At 36.8% G+C, this 23,093-nt stretch overlaps 1 protein-coding gene across 1 annotated transcript; it reads right to left on the bottom strand.

The window, feature by feature from the left end:
• Positions 1–8,646: 8,646 nt before the first annotated feature.
• LOC134812095 (uncharacterized) lies at positions 8,647–22,100 on the bottom strand. Its single transcript, XM_063819312.1, has 18 exons — positions 21,705–22,100; positions 21,339–21,506; positions 20,971–21,035; positions 14,062–14,307; positions 13,744–13,949; positions 13,488–13,635; positions 13,157–13,321; positions 12,859–13,068; positions 12,522–12,676; positions 12,306–12,358; positions 11,887–12,191; positions 11,652–11,739; positions 11,425–11,543; positions 10,722–11,254; positions 10,519–10,625; positions 10,160–10,392; positions 9,206–9,936; positions 8,647–9,091 (listed from the first exon to the last, which is right to left on the bottom strand). Exons 1-18 carry the CDS (start codon positions 22,098–22,100, stop codon positions 8,760–8,762), a joined length of 4,260 nt encoding a protein of 1,419 aa, XP_063675382.1. The 3' UTR covers positions 8,647–8,759.
• Positions 22,101–23,093: the final 993 nt, after the last annotated feature.

Consider the following 23,093-nt stretch of genomic DNA (forward strand, 5'->3'; position numbering starts at 1 on the left):
TTTTCTCATATACCAAGTTCTTGGGAAATATCACACAAATAAATGGCTTGGGATCATTTCCTGTTGATTCCAGAGCCAATGGAAGCAGTTCAATCCGATATCCGGTTGAGTGGAGATACTGTTTGGAGGTAGAGCCCATCAAACGCATGGGTTGATCACTGACCCGCTCTGGTTGATTCTCTGATGGTTGACTTGAGCATTCATTACACTCCATCCGTTGAGTGTCAATGACTTCATTGCCAGAACCACAGTTAGGGCATAGTTCGACTCCACAGAGGTAAATTAAGTCCAGTGTTGGGAATTTACCATCTTTGAGATGATAATTCACACAAACCGCATCTCCTTGATCAAATCGCTTCTCGCCATCCTCCGTGAGTATGAGACGTTCATCCCAAATGTTGAATCTCAGAATCTTGCGGTCGAAAGCTATAGGACAGCTTAACAAGAGCTTGTGGTATCCTCGTTCCTGTTTCTGAAGTTCCTCGATGAATCCAAGCTGAGACAATCCCATAACTAGTTCAAGTTTCAAACAAAGATGATGAACAGCAGACAAAATGTGTAGCGTAGCAAAAATTGTTTAGGAAGAACTGATTCTGTGACAATGAAAAACCTGTTATATAGCTGCAGAAACTGGATTGCTAATTATGAAAACTGGATTACCTCATCATCGCATGATAATCAATGAGCAGTAAAAATTAATAAAGATAAGAGAATCAAATAAATTAAAACTTTACGTCATTCTTTTTTACTATGGATTCAATGATATTTGAGGAGATGACGTAGTTCAGAACATTAGCAGTTGACATGAACGGTTTTTTGTTACTGCTTGCAGATTAGGATGTTTTTTGCAAAAAAATATAAATATTAGGAAAATATATCACAGAGACTATAAAAACAATACAACCATGTAAATTTGAATCACTCTAATATGAACAACATTTTTGTAAAATGCATGGGGACTTACTTTCAAAAGAATAAAAGTCTGCACAGGGTACATACGAGTAAAAATCTATTTGTAGACTCACTGAGGGAATATGCCAGTTATAAAAACAAGAGACATGACAAGAATCACTCATTTCTTGTTTGACACTTTTGCTTACGTTAGTCCTCTGCATGTTGGTAGCTAATCACGACAACTGGTTGGGTTACCTTGTGGCTGTATTTGTTGAAGAAACTCTGAATCAATCTAAACAATGCTGTCCAGGATGTCACAACAAGAAAAATTCAGCTCTTCTACACTCGCATCACCACAATGGACTACTCGAGAAGCTTCACCAATTCCACCCTGTTGTGAAAGAGAAAATGCTCGGGAAAATGGTTGAACTAGTGCAAGATTACACCATAAAATTCCCTGATCCTCAAATGTATGATGATATTGGAAAAAAAGTTCTTAAATCGATTGGGAAAGATTTTCTACAACAGAGCACCCCAACATTTGTCTATTACAGTCATTATCTTAACCCTAAAGTGGATGAGGCAATCAATTGTCTGCCACAAATGCACGTCAAGCCGATGAATTGGAAACGTGCAGCTTCTACAATGAGTAAAGAAAACATCACACAACGGAAGCGTGTAAAAAAGACAGTTGACACTGTAAATACTATTTAAGGGGGGCTTCTATAGAGCTCATTAGATATATCATAGCAAAATGATTGATTTCGTCGTAACAGTATTTTCAACTTTGAATCTCCTGCAATTTGATTATTGTGCAGTTAAACATAATGCAAGCTACATTTACGTTGATTCCTACGAAATTTTATTTGGTATCATGGATGGTTCTATAATGACACACTACAACATATCAATAAACGAACCATGCAAGAATACTCTGCCTCCTGTCACTGATCTGAAGAAAGCTATTGATTATACCATAGCAACTGAGTCAAACATGGTGATGACTAGACCACCATATTCAACAGTTACAGCTCTGCCAATTGTTGAAAAAAATGTAACTGAGGAAGAAATAAAGGGAAATCGTAAATGTAGCAAGCAGGATTATTATTTACTCTTAGCATCTGTAGTTACATTTGGGGTTGGTCTCGTTATGAAACCTGACAGATTGTATGATAAAATGAGGATTCTCTTACAGTCTTCAGTTTATGAAGGTAATGATTTATCAAGAATCCGAAACAAGCTTTAGGATGAATTTACACCATCCTCCAGACAGTATAGTCGAGCATAAAACCGTAGTAGTGAGTGACATCATTACCTAAGATAACTGATACTATAAAAGAACTTTTTATTGGTAATTACATCATTTCTGCCCAAACATTTTATCGTCTGTTACATAATGTCTTGTGTCATTGCTCTTGAAGGGTTTCAATTATCCCATCGATTTATTGTCAAAGAATTGACAATCTTGTTCGAGTCAAACAGCTATCAACATTTTCAATTCAATAGTCCAACTGACCTTATAATTGGAAACAGGGATTGGAACACCATCAGATGGCATCAGAACAAATCTGGTTTAATTCTCCAAGATGATCGATTTCTACCCTATGAAATAATTGGCTACATTCTTGGACAAGTGGCAAATTCAAGAATCTACTGTGCTGGGAACCATGCCAAGTCTGTCCTCTCATCATATCTACCTGCATCAGATATTGTAGATATTTGTCAGGAGTGGAATTTCAAATATCCGCTGATACTTCAAGACTCCCCGTGCTTTTCTCCTCACAATAGTAGATACTGTAGTCTTAGCAAAGCAAGAACAATCAGAACAGCGGTGCATATTTTTCAAATTCAGGATTAGTTTAATGTTAATTATGTTTAATATGTTTTCTTGAAATATTGTTTTATTTGTCTATTTAAACTAAAATATTGAAGGAAAGTTTGAGTGATGAAAGTACAAATAATTCTGATATCAGAAACAGCTTCCTTGAAAATTAATTTCCAAAAACAACTGTTTGTTGAAAAGCACCGAATAGCCTTATTAAGCATTCAGTATCCACGATTAGGAAAATTGAAAAATGAAGAAAAGAGAGCTAAACGTCTTGCCAAACACTCACTTGTCATTGGGGATTCTATTACAGTTTTTGTGCATTGTGATAAAGTGAGAGAAAACGTGTATGTAAACGACAAATTTCCTCATCTTTCCAGCTCATCTTTCCAATGCTTGGATGTGATTCAGCTTAAATTTGAACAAGATTACAACGTGACTGAGATTCAAAATCCAACTTATCATGATATGAGCACAGATGGTATATTCAATTTGAATATTGAGATACGAGATTTGAATGGTGAATTAGTGGAACTACCAGAAGGTGGCTATATTGTCATGAAAATTGGAATACAACCACAATGAGTAAGTAATCTAATTTCTTGATTGTTGCTATTTATATGCCATGAATTTGGACACTGTATCATGGATCTTGTAGAATTGTACAATGATCCCTCATTCGAAGGATCATTTTCAGGTCAGAAAAAGTTTTATGATGAGGTCAAAAAGCTGTTCCCTAATATCACATTGAAGCAAATCAAAAAATTTCTGATGACTGAAAAGAGTTACTATCTTCATAAACCTGTCAGAAGACCCAAGTTTTATCGGAAAGTCTATACCAAAGATATCAATTATCTATGGCAAGCTGATTTACTTTTTCTCGAGAAGTTCTGGAGACTAAACAAAGGCTATCGTTACTGCTGTTTTGTTATTGATACATTGTCCAAGAAGCTATGGGCTTACCCTCTAAAGCGAAAAACGGGTCTAGAACTCACTAAAGCATTAACACCGTTACTCACATCAGAACGTCCTAAAAAATTACAGGTTTATTATGTTGTATAAATTTTTGAATAAATCATACATTATAAAACACATGATATGAAATTATGATTGTATAACGTTAAATATTACAGGTTGACAATGGAACTGAATTCTACAACAGCTCCTTCAAGCAAATTCTAAGTGCGTTGGGTGTATCATTGTACAGCACATACTCAGATAAGAAGGCAAGCATAGTTGAGAGGGTACAGAGGACAATAAGAGGAAGGCTTTTCAAAGTATTTACAGCACGCAATACAAAAAAATGGATAGATGTTCTACCACAGTTGGTGGAAAGCTATAATAACTCCAAGCATAGAACCATTGGTATGAAACCTAATGAAGTACGACCTGAACATGTACAACAACTACTGAAGCGCATATATCAGAATAGCGAATATCTGAAAACCATTAGAGAGGAAAAATATCGCAAGAGACTGCTTAAAGTTGGAAATTTGGTGCGGATAGCCAAAACGAAGGGTTTCTTATCAAAAGAAGCTGTGCAGAAGTGGACATTAGAAATGTTCAAAATTAGAAAAGTTGAGAGACAAAATTTTCCGATAACTTATTTGCTAACTGATCTTAACGATGAGGATGTTTTAGGATCATTTTATCGTGAAGAACTTCAGCAGATGTCTTGATTTTGTACAATAATGAGAAAAAAATCTATAAAAGTATAGACAATTGCATCTGAATGAATTTGTGACTAGTTTCCTATTACAATAATGTTGAAGTTCTATGCAAATTCCAATATTATGGTTGTTGGAGCTACCTCATCTGGAAAGACAACAACTGTGTTAGAAATAATCAGACAAAGGTTGATTGAACCTTTCCCCCGTCACTTGATATATCTTTACGGGGCAAAGCAGAGTTTTATGGACACCTGGAATAAGGATAAAAATAACCCAAAAATTGAATTTGTCTGTGGTCTGCAGCTGGAGATTCTTGACAAATTTAACGGTCCAAAGCTTCTCATCATTGATGATCTTTGTTTATCTCAAAATAAGGATCTAGCCAACCATTTCATCAGAGGTAGTCATCACCTTCAGACGACTACAATCTACATCTCACATTCAATATTTCTCAATGATGATAATTATAGAATGATGTCTGCCAATTGTCAATATATGTTGATCATGAGAAACAAGAGGAACTTGGCTCAACTTACGAGATTAGCCCGTCAAATACTTGGATCGGACTATTTAAGGATTCTCGAGGCCTATGAATACAATAAAAACAATCAGTTTGGATTCGTTTTGTTGTCATTTCATCCAAAAGTTCCAGAGGAATTGCTTGTGCTTTCGGATTTTTTTAAACAATGTCCAAGCGTGTTTCTGACAGAAAAAACCATCTAAAAGACAATTATAAAGCACTTCAAACACTAGCTCACATTGGACCAAAGAAAGCTCTTGTAATTATCAACAATTCACCCAAGAAATTTCTTCATACTATTAGATCTGTTGCCAAGTCTACATTGGATGGTACCATACCCCTGAAGGATCATCATGTTAAACAGCTGAGAAGACACAAAAAACTTATTCGGACAATAGCAGGAAGTAGATCCGCATATCACATCAAGAAGTCTGTCAGTCAACAAGGCGGATCTTTTTTCAAAACTGTCCTAAGCATGCTGCTACCTCTGATTCCAATGATTGTCTAATGTACCTCTATATAAGTATACCTGGTTATTAACAGTTACATGACATGATGGATGTGATAACTGTAACGAGTCTTGGACAAAATCCAGCAAGTTTTATATCAAACTTTTCCAATTCAATACAGTTGTCCGAGGGCTATGAAATTGGATTGTTGAAAATTGCATGTCCTCCCATCTTTAACGTTTCAAATGATAACAATAAGCTCTATATTGTTAAAAAGGATGATGTTAACTCAAAGCTTGTATTTGAGATTCCCCAGAACTTTTATCCAACTACCCATGATCTTGCTCAATCAATATATCAAGTTCTCACTTTTGAAGAAAATCATGATGAAGATGAAGCTATCGACTTAAAGGTTAACCTAAGATATCAAGGAGCGAGTGGAAGTGCCGATCATTCCAAATTAACCATGCAGCTGATTGATAAAAAACTCAACTTCACAGCAAGTGACGATAAACCTGGAAATATACTAGATCTTTTGGAGTTTAGAATAAAGAACTTTTCAGCTAGATCGCTGGTGATACAAAATTATGATTTAACTGCACAGGATCAAATATGCTTTATCTATAGTTCTATAGTATCAAATTCTTTGATTAATTATAATGTGTCCCGTTTACTTGATACTGTACCAATCAAGTCTAGTAGAAACGGTGGCTATTATATGCTAGAAGTTCAAAATCCTGTTTTTCATGATGTATCTTCTTCAAGTTTCATTAACATTGCTTTTGATATTCGTAATGTTTTTGGAGATTTGGTGCAGTTTGTTACAGGTCTTCCTGTGATTTTAACTCTTGGACTAAGGAAAAAGCATGTTCCCTCTATATAAGGAAATGAATTCAGATACATTTAACAATGCGATTTTTACTTGTTGCTGCCGACAAAAGTTCCAAAATACCGATTCAAGTGCCTTCTGAATTGATTTCTAAATCTGTGAAGAGAGGTAGTAAAACATCAAAAGTCAGGGTTGAAAAGCGAGGTAAAAAGAAGCAGCCGAAAAAGATTAAACAGATTGCCAGAGCTATAGCAAAATGAGACAAATTTATGTTCCTGACAGAGATACCTACAAAATATACCATCAATATTTTAATAACCAAGCTGGAGGGGGGTATGGTCATGGATCATACATCTATTCCAATAATCAAGTTGGTGGAGGCATCGGAGGATTTTTTCGCAGTGCTCTGAAATTTGCAATGCCCATCGGTAAAAAACTACTATATAAGGGATGGGAGTTGGCTAAACCTGAACTTAAAAAAGTTGCTAAATCTGGCGCTGACGCATTTACTCGTGTAGCAGAGGATAAAGTACAACAGCTATCAAGTAAAGCACAACATAAATTTAGTTCTTACGGAAAACGAAGAAAGACTGACGCACTAGGATCATGACAAAGTATGTGAACAGCTCAGAAGCAATAACATCTAACTTGATGTTATGGAACCCACTTCATACTCAAACTTCCATAGTTGAGACTCATGTTGAGGAAGTATATCCCCAGACAGGAATCGACTATTCGGATACTGTGTCATTTTTGATCAAAGCCAATTCAAAACTTATGTTACAAAAGATTGAAATCATAACAGAAATCCGTGTATTGACAGCAGCTGGAGAGGCTCCTGCTGCAAACACCAATGTTTCGGTAGTATCAAACCTTGCAAACGCTATTTGGCGGTCTGTGGATGTTGTTATAGGAGGGCAAAATATTTTACAGAGCTTTGATAACAGCTATAACATTGGATCTTTTTTTGATATTGTGTTGAACACACCAAAGAGACGATCACATTACCTGCATATGAAAGAACTGTTTCTAATGGATGAAGCAACAAGCAAGGCGAACTCTGAAAGTAGCATAATTCATCCTGCTGCTAATGTTGTAAACAAAAGCATGCGTGAAAGAGCACACAAAGTTGCAGGAGGCAGATCTGTAACCCTAATATCAGATTTGAATTGTAGTTTATTCAAAACTGGGAAATTGCTTCCAACCAATCTAGATGTCCGCATATCCTTGACCAAGAATTATGATGGTTATTGTCTTTTAGAAGCTGCTGATGGGGCCCATAAAATCAAATTTGATAAATGTTATCTGAGAGTAACTTATCAACAGCCTAGTGACATTTGTCTTCACTTGATTGAACAGAAGCTGTTGAAAGCACCTGCTGTTTATCAAGCGGAGGAGGGTAAAGTTAGTTTCCATTCAATACCTGCTGGTAATGAAGTAGTAACTATAAACAATCTGTTTCCTCAAGGTAATTTACCTGTTTTGTTTACATTTGCTGTACAAGATCGAGCTGCCTATGGAAATGTAAGAAACAAGAACCCATACACGTTTCATAGTATAAGAAAAGCTCAAGTCTATGTTGGAGGGAAGCCATACTATCCAAGTGCGTTGCAGGGTAAAACAATGTTATTTGATGCCTTTTTTGAAGCAATTGGATATAAAGACACAGACAGGGAGTGTCTAATTACCCCACACAATTATCACATCCATCCTTTGCTTGCTGTAGACTTGACAGCTGACCGGAATTCCAACAAGCATCATCTGAACCTAAGTAAAAGTGCAGAGGTCAAGTTGAACATTGAGTTTGATAACGCTGCAGCTGAGGGACTCATTCTGCTAGTTTACGCTTACTACGATCGAATCATTGAAATTAACTCAGATAGAAGCATCAAGGTGCTATGAGCTTGAGGTCGACAGCATTGAGTACTGATGAGATTGATGATTTGCTAAAGAATCAGCCAACGTTTAAAGGAACCTTTCCATGTGACCAAATTCCAAGTTTTGGGGATAATGAATATTCAATCGTAATCAATGTGGATAATTCTACATTGCCTGGATCACATTGGACTGCGCTTGTAATTAGAGGGAATAATTGTTATTATCTGGATTCTTTTGGAAGGTTATATGATAATGGTTCCTTCCCTGTAGACTACCGTACAAGTTTGCAACGTTTTTGTTTGGGGAAGAAAATAGCTTTCCAGGATCAGGTTTTGCAAGGATTTCATAGTTTGACGTGTGGAGAATACTGTGTATATTTTATCAAGCAGTTAGAAAAAAGAGTTAAATTTTCAAAAGTTTTTCATGATTTTACCACTAATTTAAGATCTAATGATATCAAAATCATGAAATTATATAATAGAGATTAAAAATTATAATTATATGATTCATGTACTTATTTTGTACTTTGATTTAAATTTGAACTGTTTTACTTTTCCCATGAGTCAAATAAACAACCGTTTCATAAACAAATTATCAAATAAATTGAATATCTAACATTACAATATATACAAGTTACAAAATCAATTAAAACTAAAAAAAAAGAAAGATTGAACCAAAAATGAAATTTAAAGCATCAGCCACCTTGCACATTTTTAAAATTTCCATGTGCACGTGTTGATACCCCATCTGACAAAATATATCGTTTGTCATCATATCTTGTTAGTCCAACTTTTCTCTGATTTATGGTGAAAATCACATGTTTCTGTGATCGAAAAGTCTTTTGCTCTATAAAGTGATCTTCTGTGTCAGAATCTTCTGTATCAGGATTTCTCATTGTGTTGAACAAGACTTGTCTATAGAGATCATGGTTCAGTTTTCGGTTACGGACATTGTGTTTCACACCAGCAGCCGTGCTCTTTTGCTTTCCAGCTCCAGTTAGAATAGAGTAACACTTTGAGCGAAGCCCTAAGATTGAATTTGGTTAATATAACTTATGTTTCTATTGAAATGAATAACAAAGAAATTGAAGGTTTATGGACTTTTTTAAATTTAACCACTAAACTACAAACAATAACTTGCCTATGAACTCAACGATTGCTACTCCATTAGTTTCGTCTTTGAATTTTCCAACTACTGCTCTGTTTGTATCTGAATACAGCGGATGATCTCTAGGATACTTTGAGAAGTCAAAGTGATTCTTTAGCCTCTCCAGGTGTTCCAAGTACAGGTTCTTGCAGTAAATGTGGTAAAGGAAACTGTCTGTGTCAGTGAAGCATAGTTCCAGTTTGTCAAAGTTGGCTTGCATGACCGTGTAATGAAACTTAAACATTAGGAGTTTTGATAACTCCAGCACAGTAAAACCAACATAAATTGGTTTATCAAGCGTCAAATTTGTTTGTGCAAGCTCAACACCTACAAGGCTTTCATTAAAAATCTGAAAACGCTTAAAAGTAGGTTTGGAGGTCTGCCAAAAATGACCTCTACTGTTGTTTACAAGGACAATTTTGACACGTTTCCGCACATTTTCCATGGTTTTACCGAAAAATGCATTATTGAGCAGCTTGTAGTAATCCCTCATAAAGTCATCAGTTGCTTGCTGGCGCAACCTGGTGTTCTCTGCAATGTAGGGCTGTATCCAGGCTGCTTGGTTGAAACAGATGACCCGGTGTACTTTTACAAGTACAACACCTTGGGAGAGATAAAACTGCAAGTTCCTTAAATGAGTGACATATGCCGACTTGGACTGTAGGTTGGGCGCCAATTTGATTGCCTTGAACTTTGGAGCTTTCTTTCTGCGACCTCTGATTTCCCTGAAGACGAGTATTTTAGAATTGATATATTATAGCCGTGTGTACTGAGTGATGGGAATGAGACAACTCCATGTACCACGTGACTATAATTCTCTAATCTCATTCGTTCTTAGAACTGACCACATAATTTTAGGTGTATCAAATATCACAACATTGCCCGTTAATTGGAACATTCTAGTTAGTGTTATATGACTGCAAAATGAGAAAAATGGTTTGTAATTACCTGGATTTTGGTGAGATCATGTTCTCAGATATCTCTAGATGTTCAGGACAGAGAGGGTACATATCCGTTTTATCATGTATATTCTCTGGTATTTCCAAGTCTACCTCAAATATATACCCCTTAGTATCATTTGCATCCAGATCCATTATCATGTCACGTGTCCAGACTGTATCATTATCCCATTTAAAACCGTCAACAGGTACTTTCTCACTCATGGCATACCCATAGAGGTTCTGAGATATTACAAATTAGTTTTTAGTTCTGAAACTAATTTAATTAGTTAGTTTAATTCTGAAACCATTCATACACAAAAATAGATTTAAAGACCGTTTGAAAATAACAAATATAATGAAACCTACATTGGCATCGATGTATAGTAAGTAAGACTCGGGTAAGTTGGGGTCAAAGCCAGGAATCCTCGGATTGTTTGCTTTAGCATGTCGATGTGATATGACGCTTACTCCACCTGTCCATATGTTACATTAGCTGTCTTTCTATAGAAAGTTAATTATGTATTTTTGGGTTGGGTAAAAAAGATTGATTGTGATACTTAAGTACCAACCTCTGATTCCAAGCTCAATCATTTGTAGCATGTCAATATCCTTGATAATCTCAAGCTTCCTTCCGGTTAACTTCATACATGCATCAAACGTGAGTGACGGAAGAGAGACATAACAGAGAGCTTCCAGACCCATGCGAGTCCAGCACATGTTTCTATACTTTTCAAGCACATCCGCCAAAAGCAAAACGTCAGAAATTACATATAAATCATGGAGGTCTCCAAGACACTGTAAGTTGAATGTAGACCATACTTCCTGTACTAGTACATAATCTTCATCAGACAATGCCTCATCTGTCATGTCATTGTAGAAGCAGCTTTGTGGGGGGAGCCCCTCATCAAACTTGGCTGCATCATCAATGTAACTATATGGATAAACTCCTTTTTTAGTGAGCAATTCAAATTTCTGATCGCAACCATCATGTTCAGTATCGATAAAATCTCTAGTACATTTAAAGTTATCCAGACCACCGTTAGCTAGGTTTTTCGTTAACTTGTCCAAGGATGCACTCAAATGTTGCATAGAGTCGATAAATCTGGGGAATATTGAGTTTTAGACTGATTTTCATTCCTGACAATAATCAATCTATAATGCTAATTTCAGTTACAAAAGATTAAATCATGCATTTGATCACAAACACAGTGAAGCTAGAATTATCTCTGATTCTTTTTGGGAGCATGTATTATCCAACAAAGTATCCTAAACCTGAATTCCTTAGTTGTAACAGATATGTACTTCTCCATAGAATTAGGAATGATTGTTATATCAGTCAAATCATCAGTTTGTGCTGCTAGAGCCTTAATAATGAGGTGAGAATCGTAACCCTGGAATAATTTATTCTTTAAGAACAACTCATTTGACTAATTAGATATTAGCCTTGCATCAAATCCATTAAAGAAGCATCAAATTACATGAATGTGTAACAAACTTACTCGGAAATTGTGGAAAATGATTGGAAGATGTTTGTCTGTTCTTCTTTCAAAGTTGCATGTAAAATGAGCTGCACCTATATAATCACCTCTGAAAACAGTTTCTGTTAATTCCAGAGAATTGTATATTCTATAATCTGAATTTTCATTGCTGAATTAAGAGAATATATTTTTGACAATAAGATAACAAGCGGGAAAGCTTTGAAAGTATATGTTTGGTGAAAAGATAATTAATTACGTGTAATGGTCATGATCTCTAACCCTTCCGTTATCTTCAGTAAACAGTTCATTGCACAGGTAACAGATTGTTGAGGCCTTAAATGCACGACGTTGTGCTGTACTGAGCGGCTTCATATCTTCATCAGCATGGATTAAATTTCTGAGACGTTCGTATTCCTCATGCATCATGCTGACAAACATCTCAGCAACATTGCCTGCTCCGTTATCACGATGAACCACGATAGGTTGGTTGTAGTCCTCAAATTCAGTCACCACCTTGTATGCAAAGCCGCATGGACTGTGTTCCTTCAATCGTTGAGTACCCTGAAAACACGATTCGTTCATAAAATCTGCTTCATGTTAATCTACTCCCTAATACATTATTAGTATACTAGTTAACATCATGCGTAACATAAAGAAATGGTAACTTAGTCTAACCCCTGAAGGTCCCGTGTTCTGATCGGCAACATCTTTCAGATATGATTCAAAATCTGAAGAATTTGTAACATTAGACTATTAGAGAACAATAACTGCTTAATTAGAACCACAAGTTTACAGTCTCAATTGACTAGGATCCAACTTACAAGAATCTATAATTTTAGGTTTACCCCACTAATGACATGATTTGCAGTTGAATTGAATGATATAATGTACCTGCAACGATGTAAACAGGACATTTCACCATTCTCCGATACGATTTGAAAAACAGATGATCATCCTCTGGAAACTGTGTGCCTTGCGCACGAAATCTGATACACTTTTCTTGATGTTTAATCAAATTACTCTCCTTACAAAACCCGTGAAAGCACCTGTCAGATAAAAATCAGTGAGACTTTAACAAATCACTGTAATAATCTCTCATCCAATCTGAAAGTTAGAAAATAAATGAACTTCTTTAGTAAACTTTTTAGCATGTAACCATTATCAATCCCTCATTAAAATTTAATCTATCGGTAGGGAAAAGTATTGAACTCATAAAAACAAAAGTAACCTGACACAGTGGTGTTTAAGATTTCGTGTGTTCGGTTTTCTCAGTAAGGCGTTGAGGGACTTAATTAGTACAAAATGTGTGGTGTTTTCGTTGCTAATTATCAATGTGTTAACCGTTAGATGTTCAGCATGTGTTGATTTTGAAACATATACAGGGTAAAACGGAGCTGTCTCATTATCCTCGTCATAGCCCACTACATTTATCCTTACTCTGAAGATTTAGTTACAGTTTATTTTTTGTCCGTTAGGTTTTAAAAACTAGAATTGTTGTGATTTGTTCTTCAATTAGCTTTGCTTACCTATTCAGTAACTCAAACTTGGGTATCTGTTGTAGTGTTATCGGCCACACTATACCCGTGTCATCAATCTCGTTCTCAAATTGCTTGTAGTATGTTAAACGAGATGCATTACCATCATCCTTCGGGTATGGATGTCGAGCTGCTATTGTTACCCACTTTAAACACCTGCAGATTGTTAGATTTATGGTTAGATAGTTTAAACTCCAAATATTCATCAAACATGATCAAACATGTTCATGTGATAGTTAGCTCTGGTAACCTCACATGAGATGTGAAATTTTGTAACAGCAAGAGAGTAATGAAACTATGAAGCGGGAACTAATTATCTTACATGTTGTCGTTGTTCTGGATGTTAAGGAGTGTCTCCCTTCGTTCTTTAATAGCTGCAGGAAGTGGGATGTGTCTTCCAAACGCCATGGGATTGTATTTTGTGATGTTTAGGTGAGCATGTGTAAGCCCCTTCAGTATCCAACCAGATCCTGAAATTATGTAACATTTTAGTTTTATTTGTATTATTTTCACTCTAATCATAATTACCCAAAGCCAGATTCGGATACGATATAAATAATATCATCTATTTGACTCACCGTTCCGTAAAAATTCGTCCATCTTTTGAGCTAGGATCTCAATGTGACGGTAGACCTCATCATTGATTTCTGTGGATGGAAGCAGGTTGGAGGCAGGGGAGCTTGTAAAAGAGAATGTACCATCCTCATTATCGTTTATCGTACGCTCCATTGTAACAACCACACTTAAGTAGAATCTTGCTGAGGTGTAAAACTCTAATTGTAACCTGAGAAATTAATATTAATAGCCTTAATCTTCATACCGTTCAATAGATGAAAGTAAAGTAAAAGGTTGGAATTTTATTGAAATTCAGTCATATAATTCGAGCATTAAATTACCCTATGATGTCAGCAAGACGACTAGATTCTTCGTGGAGGGTCTCTACAACAAGTGGTGAGTCTGGACTTGAACAAAACTCAATAATTTTGAATAAACCATTTGCTGCACTTGTTGTACCAGGAGGATCGTTAACCCTTCTCCTCTTGCCCCGTGAGCTATGACCCTGCTCGTTTTGACATCTGACCTGGTGTATATTCCTAGCTCTACCAGTAGAAAACTTTTCCTCACAGTTTGGGCAGATGAACCTGAGTAAATACAACTCTTGAATAATTGAAAACTTACAAAATTTCGGATGATGGTTTAAAATAACTTGCACTAAGGAAAGGACAAATTCGATTTAAATCATGGACTGTAACAGCCTTTAAAATAGTACTAAAAAGAAATATTTTGACTTCAAGCATTTACCATTTTTTCTGACAGTTCAAAAGATGCTCTGTAAGTTCACTGCCTTCCAAGTTTATTTCCACACAGCACGTTGGACAAAATCGTCCGGGTCCATGACAAGACGTGAGATGACGGCGATAACGACGATATTCTAGGGTTTTATCACATCTAACACAAGTAATCTGTCGAGTCAACATGATATGTTAAGCAACAAAGTAGAACTGCCACAACAAGAACTGAATTTTTTCTTAGTTGTACTTGCTTATAAACCAATATATTACGTAACATGAATTAAGAACCTCACTCACATGATATCATGTAACTTAACCACATTCATTGGTAGATATATCGATTCTATATTCTAGGGGAGGGGGTGAGCGGTTTGAGTCACAAGTATGACGTTGATTGTTTATCAGGAAATATTAATTAGATTCTCTTTCATATTAAGAAATTTCTTATACTCCAGAAACGTTCTCACAGTTGTTGTCAAATTTTTATCAGATTAATGATACTTTAACGGTTCCTTTAATAAGCACTCATTAAAAACACCGAATTTTTAAGATTATCAATCTGATAAAACTGTAAGAAATTGACGTCAGCTGGTGTTTACTGTCCAATTTTTGCAACATTATTTTCCAACTGATAAGTTAGGGCGAGCAGAAATTAAACAAGTTGTCAACCTGGTGTAATTACAGGAAATTTGTCCGTGAATTTGATCTAAACCATCCAAGTTCCACATCATTATATTGGAACTGATTTAGGTGAGGGCGACCATCTCTTTGCGGCTACCTACAGATCTATGAATAAGGTTTCCCCCGCACATCTGTCAGATCTATGAATAGGGTTTCCCTCCCGCTCATCTGTCAGATCTAAGGTTTTCACGCTCGCTGTGGGTATTTGTATAAATACAACAACTTGTTTGTAAATTAATTAGTTCCGTTTACAATCTCAGTTTTCCTCAGACCTCATCTTAGTTTTACCATCTCAATTTCTCACCATGTCTGCTCTCTACGGCCGTCTGGTCCAGGTTGAACCAATCGATGCTTATCTTAAGATTAAAATAGTTGTTCAAGTTCCATTTGAGCTAAAAACTCACTCGTTTAATGTTTGGGCGAAAGACATCAAAAGGACGGCCAGGAGGCTAATGGGAAAAAATGTAAGTACTATTTTCGTTCAGATAATTTTTCTTAATCACAGATAATTTTTCTTAATTGTGATTGATGACATATTCATTGGTCTCTATATCATCTTCACTTTAGATCTGTTACTTTACCAGTTTGTAAATTAAGTTTACTACTATTGTTAAACGTTACTTTATTTTTCTCAAACACTCATTGATCATGTCTACCCTTTATGGACGTCTTGTTAAGCTCAAACCGGTCGATTTATATTTAAGAATCAAGATTGCCATTCGAACTCAAAATTCGATATTTTCTCAGGTGGAGGCAAGTTATGTTCTGAATGGAATCTATAAGAACATAAAGTCGCTGAGAGAACACGAGACTTATCAATGCCCCCGTTGTCACTCAACGCTACCTCTTTTGGATGCGCAAAGCATGTGCCTGGAGTGTCCAACACTCTCTGATGATGAGATTCCACAAATGCTATCTCAAACGGCCGTAACCATCACCTCAGTATCCCAAAAAAAACTGAAGTATAGCAAGGGAGTGTCGTTCACGGCCAAATTTGGCTCTGTGACCATCCAGTCAGAAATGATTTTTGAAAGGTCCTCTCTCTATGATGAGGTAATACTTTTTGAGGAGGGCCTTTCAAAAGTCATTTCTGGCTGGATGGAAGGGGGGACCATCGAACTTTTAAGTATCGACTAATGTCTAATATTGATTATTATTTATTTATTTCGCTTTTTAAATTAGTGTGTTTTAATTGTACAGTAATAAATTACAAATCGAATCATTATAAATATCATACGAGGTTCAAATAACAGTCATGTCAAATGATGCTAAAATTTAACACGTTACGAATAATGAAGATTAAACATCACCTTATTTTTTGAACGGTCACGTGATTATCTTACTTGTGAATTCATAATTGGTTTAGGATCGAGAGGACGGTGCAGATGTACGTTTCTCGTTGGTTAAACATGGTTCATGCTACATGTGTTTATGTCATGTGACCCTGAATGGATAAACTTGACGGCAAAACGTCATTAATTAATTTGTTACGTGACCTAGAGTTTCAAATAACATTCATGTCACATGATGCTAAAGTTAAACACGTGACGGTGTCACATGATGCTAAAGTTAAACACATGGCGGGTAATCAAGTGACAGAACTGTTTGACACACCGTTTAATCAGACTTTAGATCCTTTAGTCGGGATTATTAATTTATTCATCATGACGTTCTGACGGGTAATCAAGTGACTCCTGTCACGTGATCTCGAGGTTCAAATAACATTCATGTCACATGATGCTTAAGCTAAACACGTGACCGGTAATCAAGTAACAGGAACCTGCTTGGCAACCGTTTAATCAGACTTTAGATCCTTTAGTCGGGATTATTGATTGATTCATCATGACGTTCTGACTCCTTATTGGTCAATTATCTTGTCACGTGACCTTGACATTTAATTAACGAGCTTGTCACGTGGTTACATGACATGTGATCTGTCACGTGACCCTTGTGACGTGCTGTCACGTGACCTGAGGGCGTGCTGTGAGTGGCTGGGGGCTACTTGATGACTGGCCTTCACAATTTCCCATCTACTATGGGTTCCCATGCTGAGTATTGGGGCGTGCATTGTGTTTGTGGAGTCTATTCTGGTACAGTTCTACATAGAAGAATACAATAAGACCATTGATTGGGGCGGGAAAGTGATAGGAATAGGATCATCAATCTATACAATCTCCACATTTGTTACAGGGCCCATTGGAGTGCGATTTCGTGCCCTACAGTATTTATACCTAATTTGTGGCCTGGCCGGTGTGGGCTTTCTGCTACTGTTTCTTGGGCCACTCATCTCAGTCCCTAATGTAGCAGACATCACTGTATCTGCAGTTGCTTTTGCTGCAATTCTAGTGTGTAGTAGCGCAATTCAGTTTGCCTCTCTATCATATACTGCTCAGATACTGAGTAGAAGTGCTGTGACGGATGTGGCCATGTCAACTGCTATGAATGTTTGGAACATGGGGTATAATGCAGGTGCTGTTCTGGGACCAATCGTTGCTTTGAATCTTCATAGGCTTTCCTTCTTGGAAGACTACAAAACAGTTTTTGCGATAGGAACTCCTTTCTTTATTTTCTCAAGTTTAACTGTTCTCATAAAACTACTTCATCAGAAATTTGGCCAGGAAACTAAATACCCACATAGTGATTCAGGGGAAAATTCTATCAATCATGATGATAAATGATTATTGTTTGTAAAGAACAAACAAGAAGACCAAAACTACACGGGTATGGGTAACCAGACCAGACTGGGACCAATATATTGACACTGAAAGCTGCAAGCTTATTTCCGACTTTTTCACTACTATGGAATAAAAATGTCTATGTTACAATTGCTGATGTAATTTCATTTTTGTTATGGCTTCCTTTTATTACATATGATTATGGAGTTTGTTAATCCATTATATCTATAAAATAGTTTTCAAATTTCAATCTGTTTTTCATTTCGTTTATCTTGCATGATTCATCAGAATCAAGTCAAAAACAATAACAGCATGAATTATCTTATAAGCTAATGTTCAGAGTATAAAATGCCCGGGTCCATACATATGCACCATGATCAATAGTTTTGTCATGTCAATGTCAAAGACCAAAAAGTGAACAGTTGAGGTAATTAATTGTCATACTGTGTATCAGAATGTTTAAAAGACGTTTAACTGTAAGTGACGTGTGAGAGTTTCTTTGTTCTTAAAACATGCGAAGGAAAACTGGGTAACGCCAACATAACAAGATGGGTGACATTAATAAAACGGATTACATTACAATGCATTGTCAATTGTTCAGGTATATTTTATACATAATATAAGCACTGAGCATCGCAACTGCAAACTTGTAGGTTTATAAGTATAAGTATAACCTACCAAGACGCGCGCCGAGTTGGACTCGTCGACGGTCTTGGAACAAATATTTTACGAGTATCACCCGTTAACTGCAAACAAAAGCTTTAAGGTTTTTTCTTTGTTGTGGCAAGTAGAATCATTGCTTACTAATACTCACATGACAATAACAAAAATCAAAATAATGGACATTCAATTTTAAGCAAGCTTTGTAGACAGTAATTACTTTCATTTTAACCGACACCATTTAACACCGACCTCAAACAGTTTCGTTTACAAATCTAGTTGCCTTTGGAATTCATTCCGTCAGATGTTGGCACTGAACGACCTTGAAATCACTCATGGTGTATTCAAATCAAAGGTAAAAAAAGTCATTCTCTCGTCTCAGGGTAAAGGTGACAAGAATACCTGGGCCCCTTTGGCAAACTTTCTGAACTCAGGCAGCTTGAACGACTAAATTTGAAAAAATAAAACTTCTTGTCTGAATGAACTATTAGAACCTCAAGAAGCTGATCCGCATGTCTCCGCTACTAAAATGTTTAATGAGCCCAATCACTCATCACTTAACAGTTTAATCTTCAAAGTGAGTTGTACAATCTAGGTTGTTTTAAGTAGCTGTTGATAGTGTAAAACAGGAGTGACTTGATCGTTTTCATAACTTCGATTTACAATTTGTACCATAATAAAACTAGCACTGCCATGGGGTTCAAAAAGGGTCATTGTAAGCCTCCAGCGTAATGGTCCTAAGTCTCTGCCCCATGCAGTGCCTGTCAGCATCAGCTAACAGAATAGCCCTAACATAACGATCAAGCCACAAATTAGGTTCTATAATGATTTAATATTGTTGAATAAAGAGATTTGAATATAATATTTGTTTTATTCTGAATATTTGTTTTATTCTGACACCATGATACAATTACAACTGGGTCTTTGGTTTTATATGAACGCTCTAAAAGCTACACAAGGCATAATGATACCCAGTGTGAGCGAATTATGCCGTAACGGTAAACTGCCAGTGCTACGTGGGTACGTGGTAGCGAGCATGAATCCAAAACATTTTTATTTTGATGTTAATCCAAGTCCAAATCGTTTTTATTCATTATTGGTAAGCGGACCGAATCCCTGACGCTTAATAACTGCTAGTGCCTGTGGCTCTAGGTATAGTAATACTTATAGTGTTCGTGTTTCTGTTAGGGATGGGGTTATGGTTTGTTCTATAATCCACATAATATATATATAACCAGAGCTCTTGTGAAACAATTAACGCGTCACGTACGCGCGGCGTAGTAATAGTATTATAGTACTACTACTAGTACGTGTGGGCACATGGGTAGGTGAAAGTTATGGTTAATGGTTATAGTAAAGTTTACAGTTAGGATTAATTTTAAGGTTAGACCCAGGGTTAGGGCTAGTGTGTAGTGGCTAGTGCTAAGATAAGGGTTAGGGAAAGGGGTAGCGATTCGTTTCGCCAAGCCAATTGTCTCTGTCCACACAACAGGTCAGGTTATATGTTTTATTGTTCGAATTTGATTACTATTAGTATTAGTGAAAAGATAACCGATCACACGAACATTGTTTTCCCCCGCTTAATCACCGGCCAAAGCTAATGCATAATGGAAATAGTACCGGTACTGCAACTCGTTATAACGCGGTTTTTTTGGGCAAATCGTTTTCTCCCTCAAAAAAATCTAACACTTATTTTATTAGTGTTAGATTATTATCAATTATGAAAATTCTGTATTGAAGTATGATAATGATAATTTTGAAGTCTTCCAAATTCCAATCAACCTTCTATTTAGACAAGCAAGTGCAGATGAAAATGATGTCACATCTACAAACTCTTCTCCCTCTATAACTGTTATACATGTTGCCTCCCGTTACAACTAAAATACCTACTAGTACTAGCATGAGCATTATGTATGGACCCGGGCATATTATACTCTGAACATTTGCTTAGATCATTCATGCTGTTATTGTTTTTGACTTGATTCTGATGAATCATGCAAGATAAACGAAATGAAAAACAGATTGAAATTTGAAAACTATTTTATAGATATAATGGATTAACAAACTCCATAATCATATGTAATAAAAGGAAACCAAAACAAAAATGAAATTACATCAGCAATCAAATTGTAACACAAACATTTTCATTCCATAGTGGTGAAAAAGTCGAAAATAAGCTTGCAGCTTTCAGTGTCAATATTTTGGTCCCAGTCTGGTCTGGTTACCCATACCCGTGTAGTTTTGGTCTTCTTGTTTGTTCTTTACAAACAATAATTATCATTTATCATCATGATTGATAGAATTGTCCCCTGAATCACTATGTGGGTATTTAGCTTCCTGTCCAAATTTCTGATGAAGTAGTTTTATGAGAACAGTTAAACTTGAGAAAATAAAGAAAGGAGTTCCTATCGCAAAAACTGTTTTGTAGTCTTCCAAGAAAGAAAGCCTATGAAGATTCAAAGCAAAGATTGGTCCCAGAACAGCACCTAAGTTATACCCATTGTTCCAAACATTCATAGCAGTTGACATGGCCACATCCGTCTTAGCACTTCTACTCAGTATCTGAGCAGTATATGATAGAGAGGCAAACTGAATTGCGCTACTGCACACTAGAATTGCACAAAAAGCAACTGCAGATACAGTGATGTCTGCTACATTAGGGACTGAGATAAGTGGTCCAAGAAACAGTAGCAGAAAGCCCACACCGGCCAGGCCACAAATTAGGTATAAATATTGTAGGGCACGAAATCGCACTCCAATGGGCCCTGTAACGAATGTAGAGATTGTATAGATTGATGATCCTATTCCTATCACTTTCCCGCCCCAATCAATGGTATTATTGTATTCTTCTATGTAGAACTGTACCAGAATAGACTCCACAAACACAATGCACGCCCCAATACTCAGCATGGGAACCCATCCATAGACAAGAGTGTCCAAAGAGAAGTGACGCTGATACTGCTCTGCCAAAGTTTCCTCTTTCTTGCACTTGCTCGCTGAATCCTTTATCAATGGGACAAGTTCCTCATCTTTCTGAGGATAAATTAAGGCAAACAGGACTGAGAGTAGAAACCAGGAGACCCCTGCTATGCCCATTGTCACGGGAAAACCAAAATGAGTAGACAGCAATGTCCCAATGTAGCAACCTATGCCCTTGCCCATATTAGATAACACTGCCCATGCCGCGGAGGATTTTGCAAGATCCCCGTCCAAAATTATAGTCCAACCAACACCAATCTTGATGCTACTCAAAGCATCAGCTGCCCCAGTCAATGAACGACCAATAAGGCCGATATAGAAGTAACCCAATCTACCAGCAAGTGGAGCATATGTGAATGAAGAAAATCCCAGCATTCCAATTGTCCCGACAGTAAGAATATATATGCTGGACTTCCACCCACTTATAAGAGGGTACATCATTGTGGCTGGTATGGTGGCTAAAGGATGGGCGGCCACCAGGAATGCAACTTCAGTGCAGGTCATGTTCATTTCCATCGAGCCAGGGACGAGGATAGCTAGGGGTATCACTCTGAGGAATCCAGCTGATATAGTCAGAACTATAAATAGAGTCAGGATAACTCTCTTTCGGAGTGGCCTGACTTCCACCTCCTTCATCTGGATAGGCATAATATTGGTAATTTCTTATTGTGTCAAGTATTTTTCGTGAGGAAACCTAGCTTGCTGAATTTTTGAAGAATTATAATTTACGAATATATCATGCTACAGTTACTCTTATCTAGTAGCAGAGTTGAGTATGCAAAGTGGAGTTGAGTATGCAGAGTGAAGTTGAGTAATGAGTATGCAGAGTGGAGTTGAGTATGCAGAGTGGAGTTGAGTAAGCAGAGTGGAGTTGAGTATGTAGAGTGGAGTTGAGTATGCAGAGTGGAGTTGAGTAAGCACAGTGGAGTTGAGTATGCAGAGTGGAGTTGAGTATGCAGAGTGGAGTTGAGTATGCAGAGTGGAGTTGAGTATGCAGAGTGGAGTTGAGTATGCAGAGTGGAGTTGAGTATGCAGAGTGGAGTTGAGTATGCAGAGTGGATTGAGTATGCAGAGTGGAGTTGAGTATGCAGAGTGGAGTTGAGTATGCAGAGTGGAGTTGAGTATGCAGAGTGGAGTTGAGTATGCAGAGTGGAGTTGAGTATGTACTTCGTATACACAATTTTTGACTACACAAGGTCCTTAGTATAGTCATTCTGCATCGAGATCATCTTGGTATGCAATTTGTCTCGATAGCCCTAGTCCTACAGGGCAAAATGTCTAAATAATATGAGAACGATACCGTAATAATTATTAAAACGATCTACACGAGCTAGAATAAGCTGATATAAGACCAAATTGAAACAATTTTCCAAGCGATCACTTAACATTTCAGGGTTTTAAACCTCTATCGCTTAACATTTCAGGGTTTTTAACCTATATCGCCTAAGTGACAGGTGTTTTTGGATTTTACTAAAACCACAAAATAGAATATAACACTCTGTGCACCTTGACAATTTTAACGTATAGAAAGGCACAGTATAATATGTAGGATCGACTGCAACAAGGTTATTATAAAATTATTGAACAATAAACATTAGTAAACGTTATTAGATATGGCGCCCATTATCATGGTAATTACTT

This window comes from Bolinopsis microptera, chromosome 1 (genome assembly GCF_026151205.1).
Source record: "Bolinopsis microptera isolate Bmic1 chromosome 1, MBARI_Bmic_1.0, whole genome shotgun sequence".
Lineage (NCBI taxonomy): Eukaryota > Metazoa > Ctenophora > Tentaculata > Lobata > Bolinopsidae > Bolinopsis > Bolinopsis microptera.

Bases quoted from the DNA above. Each gene is read 5' to 3' on its own strand.
- LOC134812095 (XM_063819312.1), bottom strand. From the start codon at position 22,100: ATGCCTATCCAGATGAAGGAGGTGGAAGTCAGGCCACTCCGAAAGAGA. The intron at 12,677-12,858 runs GTTACTTTTGTT...TTTATCTGACAG, and splicing joins CTTAAACACCACTGTGTCAG to GTGCTTTCACGGGTTTTGTA. The intron at 11,740-11,886 runs GTAATTAATTAT...AACTGTTTTCAG, and splicing joins AGAGATCATGACCATTACAC to AGGTGATTATATAGGTGCAG.